This window comes from Daphnia pulicaria, chromosome 2 (genome assembly GCF_021234035.1).
Source record: "Daphnia pulicaria isolate SC F1-1A chromosome 2, SC_F0-13Bv2, whole genome shotgun sequence".
NCBI lineage: Eukaryota > Metazoa > Arthropoda > Branchiopoda > Diplostraca > Daphniidae > Daphnia > Daphnia pulicaria.
This window is the reverse complement of record NC_060914.1, coordinates 2208552-2233880: the sequence shown is the minus strand read 5'-3', so window position 1 is coordinate 2233880 and position 25329 is coordinate 2208552. Positions and strand designations below refer to the sequence as shown.

Genomic DNA, 25329 nt, shown 5'->3' with positions numbered 1-25329 from the left:
CGCAGCGGCAGTCAAAAGGCAACGCTGTGCCGCCAAATCAAGCTGTGCACTGTTTAAAGCTCAACAAAACGCGGCGATATTTTTAGTTTAGAATCAAATCAAGTTGTAACCCGAATTGAGTTTTCTTTAACGCGATTTATGGTTTGCATTTCCGCTGTGCCGATTTGGCGCAGTAACTGAAACGGCGCGAACTTTGAATTCGACCAATCAGAGTAAAACCAGACACGGAAGATGGCGATAAACGATAACAACTGCCACTAAATCAACACCAACTATTTCCAAGGTGAATCACCTTTTTTTTTGGTCGTCTGCAAATAACAAAAGCGCAGAGTGAAAGGTACGGGTAATATGTCTGGGGGTCACACGTACACTGAGAGCGTTAGATAACGGGGACGAGGAAAGAGAAAAAAAAATCTATTAATAATCGATCGATATTGACAGTTGCTGTCAAGCTGTGGGTTTTTTCACCAAAGATAAACAAAGATGAAGAGCCCTCTCACACTCGACGGCACTTGTCTAATATTTTTGCGGGAAATTTAAAAACCAAAAAAATAAAAGAAAAACGCTTTATCACGAAAAATCATAAAAAGAAGATGTTTTTTTAAATATATTAAATAAATTATTTTATTTTTTATTTTTCAAAATTGTACCTAAGGCGAAAAACGGCCCATCACAACACACCGCCCTTTTTCATGCCGCGCAGAGCAGAGAATCTCCCGCGAGAAAAAAAAAATAGACTCAAGGGCTCGCGCTCACTACTGCTCATGCGCAGGAGCAGTACGGAGCTCGCACACGGCAGTGGTTCCCTGTACATACATATATATATAGACGTTAGTACCGACAATGTTTGCCTCAGTGTTTTATTTACTATAGTTAGGGAACGGCGTGCCGTGTGTGCCGTGTGTTGCCCAATGGAGAATGAGAGAATCTTATCTCTCCGTGCTGCCTGCCACCACGTCTACATATGATCTCGTTTCTTTTTTAAAAATTTTTATTTCCCTGTTTTTCTTGCGGTTAGACACACACACAACCGCGTAGCTAAAACGAACTCTTAATTACGTCACAGCAGCCCCCCCCTCTCCCAAATCACTATCGACTTTTTGGGTCCAACGACGGATGTGTTCGACCATCAGCAAACGGATATCATTTGACGACGCATTTCCATCAAGGTACTACTGTGTACATTGCAATTAATTCCCTTGTTATACATTATGTTGGGCGGGGATCATCGGGATCGTTAAATAATTGATTGGATGATTTATGTTTGATTGTCTGTCGCCTTTGTCGAATAGGAACGGGTCTAATCAACGGGCACCGTTGGACGCAGTTAGACGATTGTTTATCAACTTGTCTCTGCGTGAGTCCCCCCCAACACACACAACGCTCTTATCTATCTGTCGCATAGCCAATCGTTCTGGCAACCGTTACCATAGTGTGTGTGGTTTTGTTTCTCTTTGTAATAGTTCACAAGTGCCACATCTCTGCTGTGTTAGTATTATCACCCGGCCAAAGTGGATAGGGGCCTACATTTTTTGGGAGGAAATTTGATCGATTTCCAATTTCAACGTGGCATCCAGGCGACAGTAGTAACAGTATAAACGCAATTAAAATAAATAGCTGATAATTTTTTTTTTTTTAAATTACCAAGAGAGAGATACAGAAATAGCCTACCCACTCCTCCTTCTCCGGCAGTGTAGTACGTACGACAGGGATGTTTTAAGGATGTGTCAATTGGGGCGTGTTTCAAGGGCAAAGAGATTGGAAATTCTTTGCATTATTGATGCCATTTTCATCTCCCTCTTCCTCTCCCCTGGAAAAGCACATGCTTGTATACATCCGCTGGTATTTTCGTCTATTAATACATAACGTCGTATGGGTCGACCCAATGGAAATTGAACGGAAAAACTAAACGAAATCAAAAGGGAAAAAAAGTGCGAAAAGTCCTTGGGCCGTTCCTGTCGACCTAGTCCTCTAAATCTTCCCGTCAGGGTCATTTGGAATTGATTTAAACCAAATTTAGGTTCTCTTGCGTAACGCTTTATTTTTTTTCAAACTGCCGTAATAGAGATAATAATTCCTATATTTATCTTCCCCCTTTCAACCCAAAAATCAGTGACGGCCTAATCCAATCCGATGGCGTAAATCTCTTCATTCTCAGTCACCCTCTCTGAAAAGGAATAAAATAAAATGTTTTCAGATATATTTTTTGCTCGAGTGTTACGTTATGATAACCAGAAGGTCACGTCCGCTTTGTAAACAATCCCAGACAGTTTGCGATGCGGAACCGGACGACAGAGACAAGGAAGGGAAAAAAGGCGTAACATAATAACGTCATAGCATGGCTGGCCGTCTATAGCTATACAGAGAGATGAATACAGGCGAGCAAATAGACACGGAAAAAATATGTCAAGAGAAAATGAAAGGCAACTTGTGTTCAGTACGACAAATCTTGTAGCTATAGAGTGAGAGCATATGCTGGGCTGGTGGGTCTATATGGCAAGTGACGTTTCTTGTTCAACACAGGAAAAATATAAAGGTCCGACGACTGTGTTATTATGACAGCACCCTTGACCCATTTGTGGGACGGACGCCAGCTGGAACCCAGAAACGCCTGGCCCGTCGTCCTGCTGTCCAACCTGGAATTTGATCAGGACTCTCGACAAACTATTTCAGGGGAAAACCAAAACCCAAATGAAAGGAATTTGAAAAGACAGTTCCACATTTTTTACTGAATCCTTCCACGCTCGAAAATGTCCATCGCTCTGTCAATCAAATAGTTTCGTTTATAGACTTTGGGTTTGACCCCGCATAGTTTTCTCATAATACAGAGAAGATGTAGTATAGATTTAATGTAAAATACAGAAAAAAGAAGTTTCTTTTGTTGGGGGCTTTGAAGGTCGACGGGATTCATTTATTCCAGACATGGCCTAGCTAGCGTCGGGCCAACGGACATGTATCAATCCAGTCACGTTGCCCCTCATATGTGTGTAGGCTGGGTCTCATTTTGAAACAGCTCATGACCGAAAATGGTTGGCATAGTAAAATTCTCTCCAGGGGAGATGTAAAACTAACTAACAGTATTATATACAGCTCAGACATACGTATATAGTCTGCGGTATATGTGTGTATTTCGGGTTTTTTTTCCGGCTATGTCTATATGCGTTATGCAACTTTGAGGGGGGTGGGACAAAACTGTGTATTACCATCTCTTAACGAATCTATACACAAGGCAGTTTGATTTATTTTTAAGTCATCAGCGAGGCTAATATGAAATAACTGCGGGCCTGGTTTTTTACCATAATGCTGGGCCGCGCCGCGCCCCCATTTGGTTATAAAAATTGAAGTGAAATGGGACACCAAGAAATTGTTACGGGGTTTTTACAGAGACGTAATAATAAGGAAAGAGAACATGCAAATGATATTCCACAAGCAGGTTTTTTTTCTAATAACATTCCAGTCAGAGAGTCAGAGTCTTTGAGCTTTTAAGGGGAATTTTTTTCCGTTTGATCTAACGGCTAAATGAACCGCATTTCTTATCTCTGCTCATTTTGATTCTTCACTTTTTATATGTACTAACTGGGGGATTAAGCGCCAGTAGCTAAGGAAGCTTCAAAGGGAGTAGTATACATTAATTTCAACACACGTACTTGTTCTATTTTATCAGTGCGTGGCGTGGGGGGGGGGGGGTGAGAGAATAATGGGAGTCGACCGCACGTTCGGAGATTGCGTTGCGTAAGACAGGAAGAAGCTCGTTTGTTATCAAATTAACAAGCTGTTAACGGAAGAAGGGATAACAAATCTCACAGTGTGTGACACACAAAACCCCACATGTCCTTGCCAGCCCAGGTCCTTGCCACCCATTTCAGCTTTTTACCTTGGACTTAACATCCAAAAACAACTTGTTACGTCGACCATTTCAAACTTCCCGCCTAAAGCCATACGGTATATCTATTATAGTACTTCTAGGCCTCTATATGGGTGTAACATCTGGACTCTTCTTCTGCCGTGTATAATATTACGTATCGATTTTTATGACTTTAGCCAACCGGTTTTCCAAAATCAATATACATGGTTATTGGAAAAGCAGTAAACATCGATTCCGAATGTGTCTGCTGGCCTATTTTTCTTTTCATTTGGTTGGGGGGACTGGTGGCCGTTTTCTGAGAAATTCAATTCCGCATTTGGAAATTGGAAAAAACAAACAAACGATCATTATTTATTTCCTTTTGTTGACAGAAGGTGCCGTTGCGTTGGTGACGCCATGATGGCGACGAGGCCGGAGACAATCCGGGCCGTCGTTTGGCTGCTGGTCCTCATCTTAGCCGTTGGAACGAGTCAACGACAAATGCATCCGGATGCATCGACTGTGACTTTGAGAAACAATTCCAGCCTCATCAGCAACAGCTGGAACAGAGCCGCCAGGCATTTCCAGCCGGAACACCACCACCGGAACCGCCGGAACGACCAGCAGAGTTCGTGTTTGAGCTGCGGTAACAAGTGCAACTTCCAGGACGGCCAGAACCTGACCTGCTACAATGTGTCTCGTTTCACGCCGGAATGTCTGGCGAATTGCTCCGCATTCGTCGTCAACCTCACCATCGTCCAGGGTGGATTCAATACGATGAACGACTCCGGTTTGCTCGGCGGCAACTTCACGCAGCTGCGGATTCTAACCATCCGGCACAGCAACTTGACCAGAGTGGAATGGCTGCCGAATCCGGAGCGGCTGATCCAGCTGAATTTATCCAACAACACCAAACTGCGTGACGTGGCGTGGCACATTTTCAACCGGACAACTCAACTGGAGATATTGATCCTGGCCAACAATACGCTGTCCCGCATGGCCAAACTGTCAGATGATTCATCTCTGGCGAATTTGCCCGGCCTGTCGAAGCTGGATCTTTCAGGTTAGTTTGGCATCACCGCATAACTTGGAGAATAGACGCTGGTGGCCGGTCAAGATCGATAGGATCATTAAATGTGCAATTGTCCGCTCCTCTTATCCGCTCTCAGCGGTCGATCAATAAAATGGCCAGCAACTAAAATGGATGTGTCTGTCCGTCTCTCAGGTAACGAATGGGACTGCGTTTGGGACTTCCAGTTCGTCCTGAAACTGCACGAGAGAGGCGCCCTGGTCAATGGCGATCACCTCATGTGCAAAGACACCAAATCGCAACAAGGCTCCTGGATCGAGTGGAACTATTCAATCGTCAAAAGAGAAACAAATAAAAAGGTACAACAATTCTGCGTGTTGGTTTTTATAGATCCGTCAACCGCAGCCGTCAGCAAGAGCTGCACCTATCTTTTCTCACACATAACTCTATCGGAAAGAGCCTGGCTTTAAGACGGATAACCAGTTGAGTGTCGGCCAAAATAAATCAGAAAACATTGTTTTATTTTTTAAAACGGGTCATTGTTGGTATTTTTGAATTGACATTTTGGCGGGTAAATCAAAATTGATCGGTTGTCTTTTCTCTCTTTTTTCTTTCTTTTTTCAATTTTGGAACTGCAGACCGTCAACGCTGAATGTCTTTCACGCACGAAATGCTGCGACTGCAAATTCACCAGCGAAGGCAAGGAGGGTCGAGTGTCTTACACGGTTCAAGTCGACTGCTCTTACAAGCAATTGACGTCATTACCTGCTCAATTGCCAAGCTTTACCAACGAGCTGGACGTGACTGGAAACAACGTAATTTTAATCACGACATTTTTTAATTTTTTCGAAATCATTTTACATTGAGCATTTCCACAAGGCAGTTGACGAGTTTGGATCAGGTCATCAGGTATCGCAATCAGTCGCTCAAGATTCTGATCGCCGACGACAACCAGATCGTGTCCATTCGCAATTTATCCAACTCGGATTTTATCCGCAATTTCAGTCGGTTCAGTTTGAAGAACAATTACATCAGTCCCTATGAGGTACATGTCTACGCACGATACGATTTCTATATTGAATCTTTAATTACACCTTTTCTTTAATGCATAGATTCCATTGGAAGACATAGTTCAAGTTCCGACCGAGTTCCAAATTAAATACATTTACCTGTACAACAACTCATGGGAATGCGATTGCAACATGGTATTTTTCTCCATATTATTCTTTTATTATTCATATATATTATTTCATATTCTCCATATTATTCAAATTATTCTTTTTTACTCCATGTTTCAGGCCACCAAAGTCCGGGTACGTTATCAACAATGGATTCAATTATTTGTTATCAGTGTACCTTTCCATTTTATATCAAATTCTTTTTATGATCTCTGGATTTTTTTTTATCTATTAAAGGACTGGCTGTGGAAGTACCGCAACATCGTTAACGATTCATCCATCTTGCTATGCTCACGCGATGGTAAAAAGGTAATGATGATAATAAAATGTTCCATTCTAAAAAGATAAAAAAAAAGAAAACCGCCGAATTGTTTAAAAATAAATTTATACGATTGCCGGCCGGCTATTGTAGATTCCAGTGTTGCACCTGTTGCCCAATCTGGTGTGCGAAGGTAGTCGGCTGAACGACACGGCGGCGCTGGCCGAGCAGGAAGAGCACGAAATCTTCCTACTCCACGCCATCATCTACGTCGAAGTGGCTGCCATTTGCGTCCTGGCTCTGAAATTGGCATACGATTTTTGGCACTATTTCCGTTACGGTTCGGTAACTATTTCAATACTAATTATTCCATTGAGTTGACAATTTTAAACAACGTTAAGGTAACTATTTTACAGTTACCTTGGATCGCCACCAAGTTGCTCTAAACCGACAACAACAACAACCAAAATTGATCCAAAATAAAATGGAGAATTTCGGGATTAAAAAAAACAAACAGAAAACAATGCTCACATGATTATAGGATGATGGTTGTTACAAACATTCTTCACGACGTCTAGTCGCATTGGTCGTTTCACATTAGATGACGGCCGTTATTATTATTATTATTATTATTATTATGTTTCCTTGTTAATTACTATATGATGCAAACATTTTAAATTGTGTGCGGTTACTCGTTCATGTGCCAACTTGATCAACGCGTTTACAAGAGTTGCGTTATCCCTCGTTTTCATTTGGTTTCCGATCTCCCGGTGGTAATGTCTGTGTGTGTGTGTACGTGCGTGATATCAATCGATTTGTTTTTCCCCCTGTGAAAATTCACATGTTGTAAATAAGCCAAAGATCGTTAAGTTCGACAGATATATGTTTTTCCAACTTCTATTTTTACGTCGGTTCTTATAGCGTTATTAGATCAACTGGATATGTGCCAAAGCCGTTTTTCTTTCAACACATTTTTCGTAACACAACAGGATCGATTCAGGACTTGTCGAAAAATTCCTTGGAGCCATAGGGTACACATAGCGGCTGGGTGCGGTTTAAAATATGTTGGGCTGGTCATGTGGTTAGCGCGTCGGATTGTCGTGATGATAGTCGTGCGTTCGAGCCCCCGACAGTACAAGTCGTTCATTGAGATGATGATGAAACAGTTCTGCTACTGAGTGTTAGAGACGATAACAAATACCAAACCTTCTGATCAATGAAAGACTTTCATTTAAATTAAACACATTTATCGAATTTAATTCGGTCTTGATTCTTAAATTAAAGAAAATATTATAAGTAGCGCTGATAAAATGTTGGAAATAAATTAGACGTTATGGATTTTGTCATGGAAAATTAACGCCACATCTTTTTATAATCTCGTTATGGTAATTTTTTATTTTTTAAATTATAGTTGTCTGGAGAGACTTGTCATTACTACCATAGCAACACCAACCGGTGGGAGCCGCAAAAGAGGCGAACCCCAGTTTTGGATGAAAAGCATTTTAGCGAAACTTGGAGCGCGCAAAGTACGACAGATAATCAGTCAAGTAGAAAGTTGCGGTTGAACGAACAGCCACAAAAAAGGTGATGGAGTCAAAATGTTTTTTCTATTCATTTTTTTTTCTCAGAATTTTTTAAAATAAAATTTACGGGCTTTAATGGCTTTGTGGCTTTGTTTGGGTTTCGTGTTTCCATTTTACACCGATAGGTGGCGAGAAGCAGCGGTCGGGCGTTATTCGATGCAGACGAATGTTATTGTAAATAAACGAAAAAACCCTAGCGGTTGGCGGGGAATTTTATCTGATTTTTCTTTTCTTTATTCTTTTCTCGTGTAATTTCTTCGTTGTTGCTGTTAGTGACTAGTCATTGGTCATTACTGATTACTTAGTGAGTTATTAGTAGATATGATTCTGTCTTAATAGATTCAATATTAATTATTCTTTGCCCACACAATTTTGTTCAGGTGTTTCTTCTGTTCAAGCTCAACAGGCACGTTTGAGTTTGAATTAGGGCCTGTTACTGAAAATCGTTCATATGTTATTTCACTTTAAAGAGGTAGTATGTACACAAAATTGCTTTCATAGGGTTCTTTTTTAATAATATGTTCAGGACTACACCCTTAGGATAATGAGATTCTGGGGCTCACAGTTGTCATTCATACTCTGATGAATATGCTGATCATTCTCAGCGATTCCCAGTTTGTTCCAGTACTTCCCAACATCATTTGAAAAAAGGTTGATTCTCCTCAGCGTGCACACCAAGATTTCTGATCGCAGGAACCCATTCATCCAAGTATGTCATGTTAACTCAAACTTTTCTCATTTAGTGAACTATCAGCAAACCGTACTCATAGGTAATTACTAATTAGTCATTACTAATTAGTCATAACTAACATAAGAACTCTTTTTTGCCGAACAATCCGATTGGCGACAAATCCTAGCAAAAGTTTTTCTAGCTTAAAGATTTTCCTAACTTTGATAAATGAGCGGTAGATGGCGGAAAAGGTCGAGACGAATTTGAATGCCCAATAGGCCAATATGCCACACGAAATGCTGTTGCGAAAATGGAAAACTCGTTTTCCGTTTTGTTTATTGCTTTATCAAAATCGATAAGCACCTGGCTAGCTGGGTTCGTATGGGAATTTGAGGTGTGCGAGCGGTGCGTCTTTGAGCGATCTGAAAGTCGTTGTTGCGTCACACGTGCCAAGAAAAAAACCTACAGGCCAAAGGCAACAAACAAGGGTCTGTATATTATATGCACCATAGTCCCAGTCTGCATCTGATTAGCCAAAACGATTCCCTGGAAAAAAGGAATGAGCTGGCAAAAAAAAAGAAAAAGAAGAGGAGCTACAGGCTGTTACAATACGAATTCTTTGTTTGTCTTCGACAAGAAACAAAAATTGGAAAAAGAGAAAAGGAACCCCGAGTGAAAGCGAACGTCCCCATTCAAGAAAACTTCTTCTGCGGAGGGCGATTGATGCATTTATGAGGCTGGTCGAAAGAAGAAGATAAGAAATAGACTCTCTGTTGCTAGTTGTCTGCTGGCACTGGGCCAATGTCTGCAGTCTCAAAAGATTCCGTGGGCGAAAAAGGGTAAAACTAGAACAAACAAGACAACTCTAATGAATCGGAGGTGGAGGATTGCTACATCGAAAAGGAAGGTAGACAACATGGTGCATTCCGGGTGAAAGGATCCGTCACTGCAGGTGAGACCCAAGGAAAAACTCGCAGGCGGGTCTCACTCACGTAGGTGGCACTAAACAAACCAACGCCTATGAAAGAGAGAGAAATGAACCGTATGATGAATCGATCCCGTGTTTTCCACCAGGCTCCAATGACTCTTAGCAACGCGGTAGGAATCCAAGAAATGGCTGTGCTGTGCTGTGCATAGCAAAGCTAACATCCTCATTCATACATCATTATTATACGAAACTGTTGATTCTCTTTTCTCCGAGGTGGCTCAGGTCTTGTGTTACAATACGAGAATTTAAGGAGATCATACATTATTTCGGTTGTCTAAAAACAAATTTCGACTCGTCACGATAGTATTTAAGACTTGACGAACCCACCCACTTTCTAAAAGAAAAAAGCTATGAACCTCATTCTCTCATTGTGTCACGTCAAATCAAATAACGGAGAGCTTTTTTTCGCCAATCGGACGTGAAGCTGAAGGGATAGCGGCCGCGGCCCTTTAGACAATACCGCAAAAGGGGACGGCAGTCGTCGTCCGCGCAACGCGTTGTTTTCTTCTACTCCATCATTTGTCATAACATAACTCAAAAATGAATTATTTTTGCACATGTTGAAATAAAGTTATGGAGGAGGCGGCGGTGACTAAATCTGGACGTCTTATCCAATCTCTACCACAGTGGGCGTTCGATTGAATACTAATTTCTCGTACATAAATACATAACGGAAATTGTTTAAGTAAATAACCTTATCTTGCAACTTCCTTCTGGTTTGGCAAATATTACCACACTTGGAAATCGCTGCGTGTAGCGCAGGCACTTTCGCCGAACTTTCAGTTTGCAGTTGACCGTTGGTTCATTAATTCAAATTAAAGTGGAATAATATTAATTTTAATTTAACTTTTCAACCTGTAACAAAACAGACATTTGAATCACCTCCCACTCTTGGCGTTCTGGTTACAGAGGAATCAAATAAAAAATAAGATTGATGGTGATTGATGATCACAGTAATGCAGTTTGATTCATGACAAATGCCGTGTAGATTTTTCAGTCTCAAGTAGACAGTTCGAGTTTTCTTTATTGACACGTGCACAAGACATCGTCACTATCTCGAAATGTATTCGATCGTCGCCATTTAAGGACATATTCTTTTTTTACCGGCAAAAAATGGCACATTTGTGAATGACTATAAATAAGAAACCAAAAAATTCAAGGCCTTTAAAATGGAAAGAAAGAAAAGAGCGCTACCTCTGTGCGCTATAATATCGGCCATCGAAAACAACTATTGCATTACCCAAATAGTTTATAGGTATTCCCAAATGTCTAATACAAGTTTATGTACAACGAATGTACATTAAGACAACCGGCCATTCCCACGTGTTCACGCTGACAAAATAGAAGCGAAGATGATTGTGGGCCCTGTCAGAAAATTTTCCGATGACGCTTCACGCAACCTGTTATTCGGTTAAACGCGGGACAGGTGAAAGTTTCGCGCTACCTATTTCTTTTATCTCTCTCGCTTGACCGTAAAGTAGCAGAAGGTCGTGGGTTTTCAACAAGACACACAAGCAATTTTTTCCCATTCTACAAGAAGAAGAAGAAAAGCAAACGATTTCATTATCTCATCATGCAGCAAAGAGCTTTTTTTTTTCTCTCATTTCGATTGTCAGTTTGTAAATTATCAGGACGTATTGTTCATTTCTCGTCCCACTCCGAGCTTATTATAATATAGAGGGTCAGCGGGACCGACCCCAAAAAATGCAGAAAGATGTTGCAAATATTTTTTCAAAAAGTTTTATTTATTATGACCAGCAAAATGGAAATCGTGCCACCATTTATTTTCGGATGACCCTTTTGAAGGGGGGAGCCAAACAGCGCACACACCGCGCGCGCTTTCACGGATGATTGATTAATCGATGTTTGAACTGTAATATACCGGACAGAGCGCGGGCAACTCAAATAAATCGCGCCCAATATTACAGAGCAGCATACGTATATTTCGCCATCAGAAATATTTTCCAAAAAGTTTCTCCGCGACTTTTTTTTTTTTTTTTTGTAAATTCCTCTATTTATGGGTGTATACTACGTATAAAACCGAAGAAATCGCGGGCGCGATGTCTATCTTTCTCTTTCCTTATTTATTGTCGTTTGATCGTTGACTTATGCCGCATTGCCGGTCAAGGATTTCCCCTATCCGATATACGTAATGTGCCTTGTCGTCACAATGGATCGTCTCGTCCTTTTGATTCGGTGAAAGGAGAAGAAAAAGTAGTCGAAGCATCAACCTGCTGCAGTTTGATGATTGGTATTCCCTTACCAATGACGTCGAAATCATCTTTTTTTGGCAAAGATTTCTGCCCATCGTTTTTGAATGCATACAAGATGCTCAGGTGTGACTGGGCAATATGACTTAGGGAAAATCTCAAGGATACTGGCCAGGATCGTTAGGACATCAGTTTCCCAGCGAAGATGTGACATGAGATATGGTTAATGCGATTTTTTTTTTCCCGAACGCTTAAAATCGATTGGTCTTTGTCATCCGGAAGTCTGTGCCAAGTGAGGCAATATTCATTGTGTACCATACCATCTAACAAAGCCCTGGCGACACGACGGCCATTGTTGAATAACTGAATGTGTTTATGCGAATTGATATGATCCTGCGATTTTTGGACGTCGTGACGAGTATAATCAAGAATAAAAAGGTATACTATCCGATGCACACATGTGTGATTCGAGAAAAAAAAATGTTATGGAACGATGGGACTTAAAATTTTAAAAAAATCTCGGCTCAAGTCGTCAGTTCCAAGCTGGATACCGGCGATATTTTTTGAAAGGGGGAAAAAAAAGGAACCATCACTGTGGAGCTCACGGGGATCGTAAATCAAATTTTTTTTTTCTTATTCCCTTTTGCAACGGCTACGTGGGCCCTGTAAAAATGGGTAAAGAATAAAAGAAATGCCGAAAAAAAAAAGGTGAATAACATTTATGTGAGTGTGTCCTTGAGGGAAGAAGCTAAGAACCAACTAGAAGAAAACATCTCGATTAGGTAAATATCCAACACACTGCACGTTTTTTGGCAGGCAACTCGTCAGAAAAGGAAATGAACATTATAGGCTTGACTTCCTATTGTTTTTGAAGACTATAATATACGACTAGGAGTCAAATATGTATTGTAAAAGTAACTATTGTAAATCCATTCGTTGCTCGATTGAGCTGATAAACTATTGTGGGTATACTAAATCCAATCAGCTGGCGAATAATGTACGTACGCAAGGGAAATAACACACAATGGCTAACCACTTTGACTTTGATGATTCTCTGCTAGCGAGGAAATGCGCAACATTCCTCAGCCGTCCGCCCCTTGATAGATCGTCCGGCTCGGGATGACAGTTTATCACCGGTGCAAGCGCGCGCATTTTCTATATATAGTCTAGATTGCCAAATATGTTACAAAGTATCCCGTCTTCTTGTTCCTTCACGCTACATTTCCAACGGAGAGACGCTGTGAGCGGATGAACGGATCGGATTGCGTGAAGATATTTCTTCGTTCTTCGGGAAAGAAAGAATCGAAGCTAGACGCGCGTTAAAATAACGAGAGAAAGCGGGCGCGCGTGATTCAAAATTCTATTCCTTCCTAATAAAAATTCATTTGTTGGGATATGCCTTATTTGATGCGGGAGAAAATGTTCCCCCGATATTACTTTTTAGGGATAACAATAATCGCCGGAGATCGCCAGCACTGCACAGCACACAACAATAAACGGACGGAAATCGATGTCAAGTAAAGTAAGAGTGGCGCATACCGAGAAAATAAAAATGGAAGGTGATGACACGCAAATATCTCAAGCACGAAATAGAAAAGCTGTGCTGCAGCTCTACAGTATACGGCGTACTAATTCTGACGACATGATTCAAGTAGCACATACTGTAGTAGCCATTTCACTTGGTTACACGGAGATTAAGACGCCGTGAATACCATTCGGTCGTCTATTCATTTTATGCCAACGGAATTTCGATTGTTGTTAACATTTTTTTGTTTGGCAAATCTAGTTTTTTCGTATTGCTCGGGTTTATTCTGTTTAATTAGTTTTATTTAGTTTTATTGTTTTTTTTACCCAATTTATTAATTTAATATTTGTTTTTTGTTTTTTTAAACGAATTCAATTAAAAACTCGATAATTAAAAAAATGTTTATTTTGGACTCATTTTTGCAATCTGGCAAAATGAAATCGGACCAGATCAAATTGCAGTCGACAATTTAGCGAACGACACGTGAATTACTTTACAAGAAAATTAATTTTTAAATTCTATGGAAAGTCCTAAATAAAACAAAATTTGTTTGTTGTCAGTTTGTGCACTTCACAACTGACATTTTACTATTTTCATAGGTATGTTTGTCTTAATTCTATAAACCCAAGTTCGAATTTTTGAAATGTTTTCTTTTTTATTTTAAAGATGACAGAGATAGACGTAGCTTTTTTTCTTGTCAGAGGCAAGGCTCAGGCCACCATGGCCAAAACTTTGAAGAAAATGATCAAGACATCATTACAGGCATCTCAGAGTTTTCTTGTCCATGTCATCCATGTCTAATCCAATTCAAGGCTCATCAAAGTCAGCGGTTCTTGTTGATGAAGCAACTCAAAAACTGGTAACTACATTTTTCTCCAGTGCATTGACTAGGAAAGGTTATTTCATTTAAAAACTAGATGAAACTGATTAGTTAACTGACTATTATCTAGTGTATTAACTTGTTTAAGGCAAAAGACTCAAATATTAATTTCACTTCATTACCTTTTTCGAAAGTCAAAAATTATTTAATTTTGTTTCATTTATCTTTTTTTACAGTAAATTTGCACAGCTACACCCAAAATCGACTTTCCAAAGGTCAAAACGACGTTCTCTCGTTCAGAATATCAATTCAAGAGTTCTTTTGGTTCACCGGATGGTTGGGTATGGCGAAACAACGACATGTTGGACCAGGTACTTGGAACCCAGGAGAAGATGAGATTATACACATAGAGAATAAAGAAAAAGTGAGAACGAATTCACGTTCCATTACAATGCGCACTGGTACGCCGGATTTATATTCACCTCCCCGGGTTGTTATGTGTCTTTTTGTCTCTTTTCTCTAGGAGCTCGTCTACCCATCTGGCCTTGGATCTCCTGATGGGCCAGACACACATAATGCCGAAGAGAAAAGAGAGGGAACGTTTCTGGAGATCTTCTTCGAGTTCTCTCTATCGCCGCTGGCTCAACGCATCAGCAGAGAGCCAACCGGAGAAATCCGAAACGCTGACCCGCGCGACCAGCAGCCATCCCAACCGGGCGTGTTATTGGTGGTGGTGGCTCATCCTTTTGCCGCATAGAGTGCACACCTCCTCCTACTACTCACCAGCTCAGAGCTTGCCTATATAAAGGCGAGTTGAATCCAACAGAACTAAACTGAGTATAGACTTGAGAGTATTGTCGAATTCGGTTCCTCCGCAAGCGCATCTTCTCCTACGGTTTTGCTCACTCACCCGGCACTAAGCAAAACAAGTAAAATGGATTTCATTTAAAATTAATTCCAATCTTTTTAAAATTGAGTTTTCAAACTTTTTCGTTATTAACTTTTTGTACCATTTGAATTATTAAAGGTAATATAAAGATCTGCGGAATTCCACATACCTGCACATTGCTACACAATTTATACCAAGAACAACTCATCATCAAAATGATAGCCAGCCCCTTGCCGGTAAGTGAAGCAATTATGACATTTGATTTCTCTCTTATATTGTAATCGGCAAAGCTGCGTGAATACAGCACATGTGTGTAAAAACGACAGATGGGCGTTTAAGCAATTGGGAAAGCTATGTAGTTAGCGAACAATCAAGAAGCAGCTAGTTGAGGTTTTTCTCGCCCCGCCTTCTTTAGCGGCCAGACGGGAAGAAGAAGAGTCGGGCATTGGGACGAAAGTGAAATCACGCGGCACACTCTATGGCTGCTGCTGACCTTCCTTTCTCTTTCTTCTTCTTTTCTATGCGCCGTTGGGCGTCCGGGCAAGATTTATCGACGTCGGGTTCCTCCGCCGTCTCCTACAGGCTTCAGGGTATACTTTTATTCGAAAAATCAAAATACCGGGTTTACTCTTATATACCAGCAGACGAGTTGGAATTAACTAAGAATGAGTCGAGGCATACTTGAGAAGGGAGGAGGGTTGATGTATAAACATAGCCTACAGTACTTTCTCTCCCTTATATGCCCGTGTGTGCTATAGGCCGAAGGAGCCTAGTCACGACATCCATCATCATTCCCCATGGGCTGCTTCACATCGCTATAATAGAGGCCTGCGTGTTGTTATCTTCATTGTTCATCCCAATGCACATGATTCATGATTTCCTTATTTCGTTTGATCACTGACTTGGTTGGGGAATTAATTTATTTCTAAAAAAAATGCCACCAAGGCGTCGTCCTTGAAAATTTTTGTTTGATTCACGCTGCGTATAATTGACGGCCGATTTTTTTGTTTGTCCGTTTGGGAAAATTCCTTTCGGTTTCAAGGCGTCGTTCGGTCAGCGCTCCCAGTAACAAGGATCAAAGTTCACTTACCGTATTTTTTTTATGATCGTGTCTCCTGGAAAGAAAAGAAAAGAAAAATGTGTTTTGGCAACAAACAAATTTCGACATCAAGAGGCATCACATAAGTCGTTTTACATTGGGCTATTAAGTTCTCGAGATGTCCATGAAAAAAAAGAGACAACTTTGTTTTTATCGTTGCCAACTCGTTGCCAAAGAGACGATCCCTAGTAGTCAAGCCACTTTGGTTTTCAATAGCGCCTTATAAGAACAAAAACAACACAGAGGGGAGAAAAAACAAAGTTTGGTTTTTATTTTAGATTTTTTTTTTTCACTCTATTGCTGTGTCTGTGTTACGAAACAACAGATTTATGCTATGGAGTCATCCTTAACGCTTCTCCGTATCGGGAGGCGCTTTCCCCCCGGTGACATCGAAACAGTTTGTCAATCTCACAACCGTGTCACTCGGCCAACAAGAAAATCTAGAAAGAAAAATTTTAATTCCATATCAAGATGCTAACATACAACTTAGTCACGAACCTCTGTTCAACGTCTGAACGCGTTCATCTTTTATTTAAAAAAATAAGGAAAGGAAAATTTGATGGGATATCGATTCATTCGAATTTATTTGATTCGATCAGAATATAGAAAGACGTTCCCCCTAGGCTCCTAAGGCTTACGAGGTTAACGACGTTGTCTATAAATTTGCTATTAAAATAGTTCCCGTGTAATGTGGGCTATAAAAGAGTCCCAAATAAGCACTCCTGTGAGGAGATGGTTAATGAGATGCCAACGGAAAAAAGAAAAAAAAAATCTAATACCAGTTTTTATTTTTTGGTTACAGTCACGGCTGATGGGATGTCTCGTCTTCTTGGCCGCGCTTTCCCTTTCCTTTGGGGCCGCCCATGCAGCAGAGAGAATTTTGAGCCGCCATAGTAAGTTGAATTGTATTATATTATATACTTAGCCAAAGCCACGTGAAACTAACTATAAACACACACGGCTATTTTATTGAAATGCTAATTTAGCTCGGGCTATGATGATCGACATGAGAGGCTTTCCGGACACGGAGCCGTTTGTATGCAAAGGTGCGGGTTTCCAACGTAACGAAACCGACTGCACTCAGTTCTTCAGGTAATATTATTTTTTCCTTTTTTTTTCAATAAAAACCCCTTTAACTGTCATTTCGTTTGTTGTTATATGACATTCCAGGTGCGTCGACTTTAACAACAACGGGAAACATACCATTTTCCGCTTTATGTGCGGACCGATGGCTGTTTTCGATGAGAGCCGGTCTCTGTGTACTGGCCCTGAGCTGTCAGTGCCGCCGTGTCCTAAGGATCAGCTGGATGCTTTCTTTGTTAGCATGAAACCAATGGCTCCGGGTCCTTCACCACCTTCACCACCTTCACCACCTTCACCACCTTCACCACCTTCACCACCTTCACCACCTTCACCACCTTCACCACCTTCACCTCCTTCACCTCCTTCACCTCCTTCACCTCCTTCACCTACTCCTTCACCTACTCCTTCACCTACTACTCCAACAACTCCTTCAACAACTACTACTCCAACAACTACTCCAACAACTACTCCAACAACTACTCCAACAACTACTCCAACAACTACTCCAACAACTACTCCAACAACTACTCCAACAACTACTCCAACAACTACTCCAACAACTACAGCCGTTACTGAACTTTCCTCACCTGATCCTATTCTGACTGTAACTTCAACTGAAGCACCTGTACTAACACAGCCTCCCGTAACTGTTCCAGCAACACCAGCGGCGACTCCTGCACCTACACCAGCATCGACTGCGGCACCTGTCACAGTGCCTGCGACTGCAGCACCTCCCGTAATAGTGACGGAAATATCAACCGCAACTTCAGCTCCTGTCATCATAACAGATCCCCCTGTTACTACTCCAGCGTCTACCGCAACTCCCCCACCAGTTACAGTTCCTGCTACACAGCCGACACCATCCAGCACTCTGGAGCCCGTCACAGTGCCAACTGTGGCACCTGTTCCAGAGCAAACTGTACCTCCTGTCACCATTCCAGTACCAGCTACAACACCAGAAATTATTACAACAACCACGACACCAGCCACTACTACTGTAACGGAGCCTTCTACTACTCCGGCAACCGTCTCAGTGCCCGTGGGGCCACTTACGCCGACACCGGCACCTACCACAACACCAGTAATTGAGGTTGATACAACCACGATTGCTGCACCAGTTGTAACAGCGGAACCAACACCAAGTACAACCACTCCATCAACTTCAACGCTCGAAAGTAACACCGGATCGGAGATTTTACCTGAGGTAATTTCAACTGTTGCACCTACTACAACGACGACAACTGAGGCAGTAACGGAAACCAAGCCTTCCTCATCACTGGTTGAACCGACTACTCCACCTACACCACCAACGGTATCAACTCTTCCACCGGTTACAGTAACAACAACTCCTGCACCCGCCATAACAATTGGAGACGATATTAAAGGCTTCATCTCTATCGGCGAAAAAGAAATCATCCAGAATGTCCAACAGGTAATTTCTACAATTACTGTCAATCCTGGCGTGACATGGGCAGTGACCAGCCAGGGCGAGGGTTCAAGAATTATTTTGAAGGAAGACGGCACTGGTGAGACGACATTCTCGGTTATTCCTCCTGGCTCCATTCTCATTATTAACACCACTCGAACCGGGGGAGTATGGAACAACGTTGCCAACGGTATTTTTACAACCAATTCGACCACTACATCTTTCCCACCTGGAACGACATTTTCTATTGTCAAGATCGGGGCTACTGGTGAGATCATCAGCACCCAAACCATTCTTACCACTACATCTACCAGCACTTTAACAGTACCAACCAACAGCTTTGTCGGATCGATTCAATTTGTCAACCAAAAAGTTGTCACTATTGGAGGATGGACATTTTCCACGACCTATTTCACGACCGGTACAACCATCAGTTCTTTTGGAGTTCTCCAGCCTTCGACGACGACGACATCGACCAGCTCTCAAACAACAATCACAACTACGTCGACAACCATCACGGGAGACCAACAATTCATCTCGGGAATCATTACCGTAGGAGCTCAAAGTGAAGTTTCTCCATCTACGAAGGATCTTTCTATTCCTGGCGGAGATTTGCTCGCCATTGTTCCTCAGGGTGGCCAAGGAATCGTCACCTTGATTGAAGAGGGATCAACTCTAGATACTGATTTCCCCGTTACACCCGGATCCTTCCTTGCCGTCCTCGCTCCGAGCAACGGAGTTGGTATTGTCACCAATGTCGTCCAATCCATGTTTACTTCCAACAGGACAACGATTACTTTCCCAGCTGGCAGCACTGTATCAATTCTGAAAGTCGGAATTGACGGGCAATTGATCCGAGTTTCATTCGTCCAAATTAATACTTCTTTCACCTTGTTCACTACATCACAGAGTATCGTCGGTATTGTCCAGACTACCCAAACCGGAGTCATCAGTAATATTGGAACAGGAACTTTCAGTACTCAACTTCTCGCCGGATCCGCAAAACCCATTTATTTCGGCGTTGTCAATGTCAACCCAATCATCTCAACGACTACCCAAGTTGAGTCCTTGTCGGGAATTATTCAGATCGGAGATTCTACCTTCTTGAACCCACAACAGTCGACCACAATCGTCCAAACTATTCAAATTCTCCCTGGTACAACTAGTGCCATTCTTGTTTCAGGCGAAGTTAAAATCACGGAGGAAGATGGCACGTCCATCAAGCAGACTGCTGTTTCCATTCCGTCGGGCGGAATTTTAGGATTCGTCACGTTGAAGAGTGGCGGAGAAATTAGCGGAATTGCCAACGGTTATTTCACCACCACTTCCACTCAGATTATTTTCCCATCGGGCACCAGATTCGGCATCGTGATTATTAGAGCCGATGGCACGATGAGTCTTCAGAACCCGATTGATTCTACCGTCAAAACTACCATCACGGTTCCAGTTGGCAGCGTTTTTGGCGTCTTGACTCTTTCCAGTAACGGCGTAGTAACCGGAATCGGCTCTGCTCTGTTCTCCACTCAATATTTGCTGCTGGGCGATTCCACCGGTCCTGAAGTTCCCGCCACATTGGGCAATTTTGGCGTCGTATATTTTAGCGAACAGTTCACGCTGTCTCAATCGACCGTCATCAATTCAGCCCCAGTCTTGCAGAAACTCGAAACTATTTCTGCAATTGTCCAAATCGGTGTCAAGGATCGTTTTGACTCCATTACTTCATTGTCGGTCCCAACTGGCAGCTCATTTGTCATTATCCCCAGTACAGGACAAGGCGTCGTGACGGTGATTGAGGGAGGAGCTACTTCTACGTTCTCTGTCCTGCCCGGTCAGCTGTTTGTCGTTTTTAACGTTCAAGATGCTACGGTGACAAACATTGGCGATCGTTTTTTCACTACCACCATGACGACAATCAATTTCGGAACTGGAAGCCAATATGGAATCATCAAAATTGGTTTGGAGGGACAAATTATTTTAACGGAATTCTCTAGAATTGCCCAGAGCGGTATTACTATAACAGTCACCACAGGAAGTACAGTTGGAACCCTCCAGCAAACTACCGACAACCGAAACATTATCACAAGCATCGGAGGAGCTCCTTTTGTAATTAAAATCATGACCAACGTCAGTCCCCTTACAACAACAGATTTGACCGCAAGCGCAGGTGTTCTTGATATTGGAAGCTTCACAACAGTTCCTGCATCACCTCCCATCGCCCCAGAGACAACTACTTCCATCATTACGACGTTGGCGCCAGTTACAGGCACTGTAATTACATCCGCACCAGTAACATCCGCTCCCGAGGTAGTAACCAACCCTCCAAGCTCATCAACAGATACAACTCCAACTACTGTAATCTCGACTGAGCAGCCTGAAGTTGTTGTTGAAGATATCAAAGGTTTCTTGACGATGGGCGAAAAGGAAATTATTCAAAACACCCAGACGGTTACTCCTTCCATCGCTGTACCTTCTGGCAGCACCTGGGGAGTAGTAAGCCAAGGAAGTGGCTCTCAGATTGTCATCAAACAAGGAGACTCTAGCGAAACGACCCACTCGATTCCACCTGGCTCAGTTCTCGTGATTAGCACCACCGAAAATGGCGGAGTATGGAACAACGTTGCCAATGGACTTTTCACGACGAGCTCGACCACTACATCTTTCCCACCTGGAACGAAATTCTCTATTGTTAAGATCGGAGCTACTGGTCAGATCATCAGCACTCAAACCATTCTTACCACTACATCCACCTGCTCTTTAACTGTACCAACCAACAGCTTTGTCGGATCGGTTCAATTTGTCAACCAAAAGGTTGTCACCATTGGCGGATGGATTTTTATGACAACTTATTTCACGACCGGTACAACCACCAGCTCTTTTGGAGTCCTCCAGCCTTCCACGACGACAACATCGACCAGCTCCCAAACAATCATCACAACGACTTCGACAACCATCACTGGCGATCAGCAATTCGTTTCGGGAATCATCACCGTGGGAGCACCAACTGAGCCATCCCAGCCGGCCCAGGATTTGACTGTACCAAGCAACAACCTTTTGGCCATCATTCCCGAAGGCGGAAAAGGAGTTGTCACGGTCGTTGGGCAAACTAGCCAAGAATTCTCCATCACCCCAGGAACCTTCTTTGGCGTTCTCACTCCTAGTAATGGAGTTGGCACAATCACAAATCTGGCACAGCCCATGTTTACAACGGCAACAACTTCCATGACGTTCCCTGCTGGTAGCAGCGTTGCAGTCTACAAAGTTGGAATTGATGGGAAGATTGTAAGAATTTCCGTCTTCGAATTCACAACTACATTCACCATCATTACCAGTTTGCGTAGTACCGTTGGTATAGTTCAAACGACTAACACGGGCCTACTATCGAACATTGGAACCGGAAGCTTCAGCACGCAAACGCTCACCGGATCGACGGCTTCCGTTATCTTTGGAGTGTTGAATTTCAACTCATTTCAAACTTCCCAAGTCGAGTCGCTGTTTGGAATCCTTCAAGTTGGAGATGCTACCTTCTTGAATCGTCAAGAAGCAGCTGGACAGACCATTTCAATCCCTGCCTCGTCTACTAGCGCTATTATCGCTTCCGGCGATATTATAGTAACCGAAGAAACGGAAACATCGTCGACGCAAACAACTTTCTCCATTCCGTCTGGAGGCATTTTCAGTATGGTTGCTCCATCTTCTGGCGGAGACATCAGTGGAATCGTCAGTGGTTACTTTACAACCAGCCAAACTAAAATCACCTTCCAATCCGGAGCAACAGTTGGTATCGTGACTATCCGTCCGGATGGAACGATGAGCGTGCAAAATCCGGTTGTCACCAAAGTCAAGACTACCATCACTGTTCCAGCAGGCAGTACTTACGGCTTGATTATTTTATCGGCTGAAAATGTCGTGACTGGAATCGGATCGACATCTTTCACCACCCAAAACCTTTTGATCAGCGATTCCACTGGCCCTGACGTACCTGCCGTACTCGGCAATTTCGGCGTGATGTTTTTCACCGAGCAATTCCAACTGTCCAAATCCATCGTCATCAGTTCCGCCCAAATTTCTTCTCAGCTACAGACACTTTCCTCCATTATCCAGATCGGAGTCAAGGAAAAATTCGGTTCAGTCGCCGATTTGTCAGTCTCTTCCGGTAGCTCGTTTGGTATCATACCTGCCAAAGGCCAAGGAGTAGTTACAGTCAACGAAGGAGGCTCAACATCAACTTTCATGGTATTACCTGGACAGATCTTTGGTCTGTTGAACGCTCAAGGAGCTCTGGTGACTCAAATTGGTGATGGATTCTTCACAACATCAACGACGACCATGTCTTTCGGTTCAGGAACCATTTACGGAGTCGTCAAAATCGGTTTGGATGGCTCAATGATTTCAACAGAATTCACTCGTACCGCCCAGGCTAGTTTCACAGTCACTGTTGCATCCGGCAGCACGGCAGGAATAATTCAACTAGCATCCTCCAGCAGTCGTGTCATCACCAGCATCGGTGGAGCCTCTTTTGCCATCAGGATTCTTACGTCGACGACCACCAGTAGCTCAGGAGGTAGCGTGGGAATGCTGGACCTCGTAGGGTCCGTTTCCAGACCAGCTGCGCCTACAGTTGTTACTACACTCCGACCTCCGGTCTCCACCCCGCAACCTCCTTCCGCCGGACCCTTCACCATCGATTGCTCTCTCAATCAACTCCATCAATTCCCACTTGACTGCTCTCGATTCTACCAATGTTTTGGAGAGGACACAGATCGGACCGTGTACATCTTCCCTTGCGCACCTGGACTCGTCTTTGACGAAGCCACTTCCCAGTGCTTGACACCGTCAGAAGGAATTTGTGATGATCAAAGTTCAATCAACGATACGGCTAGCTCTTCCCAGGGAGTTGGAGGATTCTTCCAAATCAACTGCTCGGGCGATCTTTACCGCTACCCCCTCAATTGCAATAACTTTTACCAATGTTTCAAGAACGAGCAAGGCCAAGAAACCATTTTCATCTTCTCGTGCGCCGCTGGATTGGTCTTTGATGAAAATTCTAGGACCTGCCTGTTGGCCAGCGAAACTTCCTCGTGCGCTGTCAACGACAACATCTTCCGGTCACCTAATCTCGTCTTCCAGCTGAAGCAGAAAATCGATATCGTCTCGCTCATTTCTATATCGCGAAGTATCGTCCAGCAAAAGTCGAGCAGTTCCACCATCTCCGAAATATCTTTTAGTCAACCCCATCAGTCCGGAAGAGGATCCACCAAACGGAAAATGGGTTATGAAAGAGAAGCGGATCGACAGGTTGGACAGCACCGGATCAACACCGACAGCCGTAAAGGCAAAGAGTCTAAATCGACTGCAGCAACGACGGTCACGGGTAACTTTCGACCAAGACTCTTCGACTCGGGAGTTTACGGCGTCCGCATCAGTCCGCTTTCCAAAAGCCTTTTCGGCCAAAGCAAGACCAATTAAAAAATTTTATCCAACAGAAAAAGTAGAAATGTAACCCGGAGTTTTTATATTTTACATAGTTTTTTGACCAAATTTGAGAACGATAATGAAAAAAAAAAAATTGAAATTTTATTTTGCCTGTACGTTTCGGAAAGTTTTTTTGTCTATATAATGCCATTGTGTGAGTTCATGACCGATTGTCGGTCCCGATTGTTTCGGCGTGAAATGAAAATCTGGAAATACAAATTCACGGACACGAGTTTTTATTTGATTCATTCTTTGATGCGCCGCTAAAAAAGAAATCATTTCCCTCATTAAAAATTCAAATGATATGAATTCATCCGAATGCATCAAAAGGTGACTTCGATAGTTGACTCGAACAATTTATGGTTGATTCATGTATAGTAAGAAAAATTCGGCTTGATCAAAGAAATTATGGATGTTCCTACATGAGCAGTTGGCCTTGAATTTTCGCGTATAACCGAATCTTAAGTTATAGCTTGGCTACAGTTACTAGATTCGAATTTTCAACGACGATTTATTTACGGCTTTCTGGGGTTTGGTAAAGAGCTACAAAAAATGCTAATTCTTTCAATTGCATTTCGTTGGGGTACTCAGGGTCAACGTTCTTTTGCCTTTTTTTTTCTTTCTGTCCGTCGCCTTTTCCTAAATACTTTGACACACCTCATGCAATAACGATCCCGGAACTATATTCACGCACGCGTTTGCACTGTCTTCCCGCTGTCTCATAAGTCATCAGCAAGGGGTCTAGCCGCGACTAGCTCATTATATTAGTGATTTAATGCAGTTATGTAATGAAGGATTAACTGAAATTTGAACTATTGTTTCTCGAGTTAAAGAAGCCGCGATTGAAATAATTCTTTGCTTCCAGCGTGATAGTTTTCAGCAGGAAAAGTCGATGGAATATTGTAAACAAGGCGGTTGACACCCAGTTGCCATCTATTTTCAGAGAATTGCCGATTCTGGTGACCGTGACTAAATAGATTTTAAAAAAATGTGTTGCGCAAAATCTGACAAATCGAAATGAACAACAAGTCATGTAGGGATTTTCTTTGTGTTTGTCGGTATAAGATGGACTCACGATGCGTCTTTTGGTTTTATTCAACGGTTGACAGACTACTTAGCCTCACAGTGGTTTCCTGTCCTTGAATCTTGATAAATAACCAAAATACACGAATGGACATTATTTTTGGCGTTGACAAGATCAAACGATTGCAACTTTGCAAGTGGTATAAAAGTAATAGGATATGTTGTAAGCC

At 42.5% G+C, this 25329-nt stretch overlaps 3 protein-coding genes and 1 non-coding gene across 8 annotated transcripts in view; 3 read left to right on the top strand and 1 right to left on the bottom strand.

Annotated features, from left to right (window-relative positions):
• Positions 1-25329, bottom strand: part of LOC124327106 (cytochrome P450 4C1-like) — a 204788-nt gene that overhangs the window by 94092 nt on the left and 85367 nt on the right. The gene's annotated exons all lie outside the window — the stretch shown is intronic.
• On the top strand, positions 787-7209 carry LOC124327087 (protein singed wings 2-like). Of its 4 annotated transcripts, none has more exons than XM_046785959.1 (10): positions 787-1169; positions 4237-4907; positions 5070-5233; positions 5513-5689; positions 5758-5919; positions 5987-6079; positions 6173-6187; positions 6290-6361; positions 6465-6651; positions 6728-7209. In XM_046785959.1, the coding sequence occupies exons 1-10, from the start codon at positions 1117-1119 to the stop codon at positions 6844-6846; spliced, it is 1713 nt and encodes a 570-aa protein (XP_046641915.1). In that variant the 5' UTR covers positions 787-1116; the 3' UTR covers positions 6847-7209. The 4 variants fall into 4 exon arrangements, with proteins under 4 accessions (XP_046641915.1, XP_046641918.1, XP_046641917.1 ...); XM_046785962.1 differs by having other exon boundaries at positions 790-1169; positions 6465-6656; XM_046785961.1 differs by lacking the exon at positions 787-1169 and adding an exon at positions 1456-1592.
• On the top strand, positions 7458-7527 carry LOC124327890. Its single transcript, XR_006916230.1, has one exon. It is a non-coding gene; the product is annotated as a small nucleolar RNA snR61/Z1/Z11 (small nucleolar RNA).
• On the top strand, positions 14355-24309 carry LOC124326970 (mucin-2-like). 2 transcript variants are annotated; one of them, XM_046785708.1, is made up of 7 exons: positions 14355-14568; positions 14631-15036; positions 15135-15232; positions 16898-16988; positions 17082-17187; positions 17266-17617; positions 17702-24309. In XM_046785708.1, the coding sequence occupies exons 3-7, from the start codon at positions 15212-15214 to the stop codon at positions 24068-24070; spliced, it is 6939 nt and encodes a 2312-aa protein (XP_046641664.1). In that variant the 5' UTR covers positions 14355-14568; positions 14631-15036; positions 15135-15211; the 3' UTR covers positions 24071-24309. The 2 variants fall into 2 exon arrangements, with proteins under 2 accessions (XP_046641664.1, XP_046641663.1); XM_046785707.1 differs by having other exon boundaries at positions 17266-24309.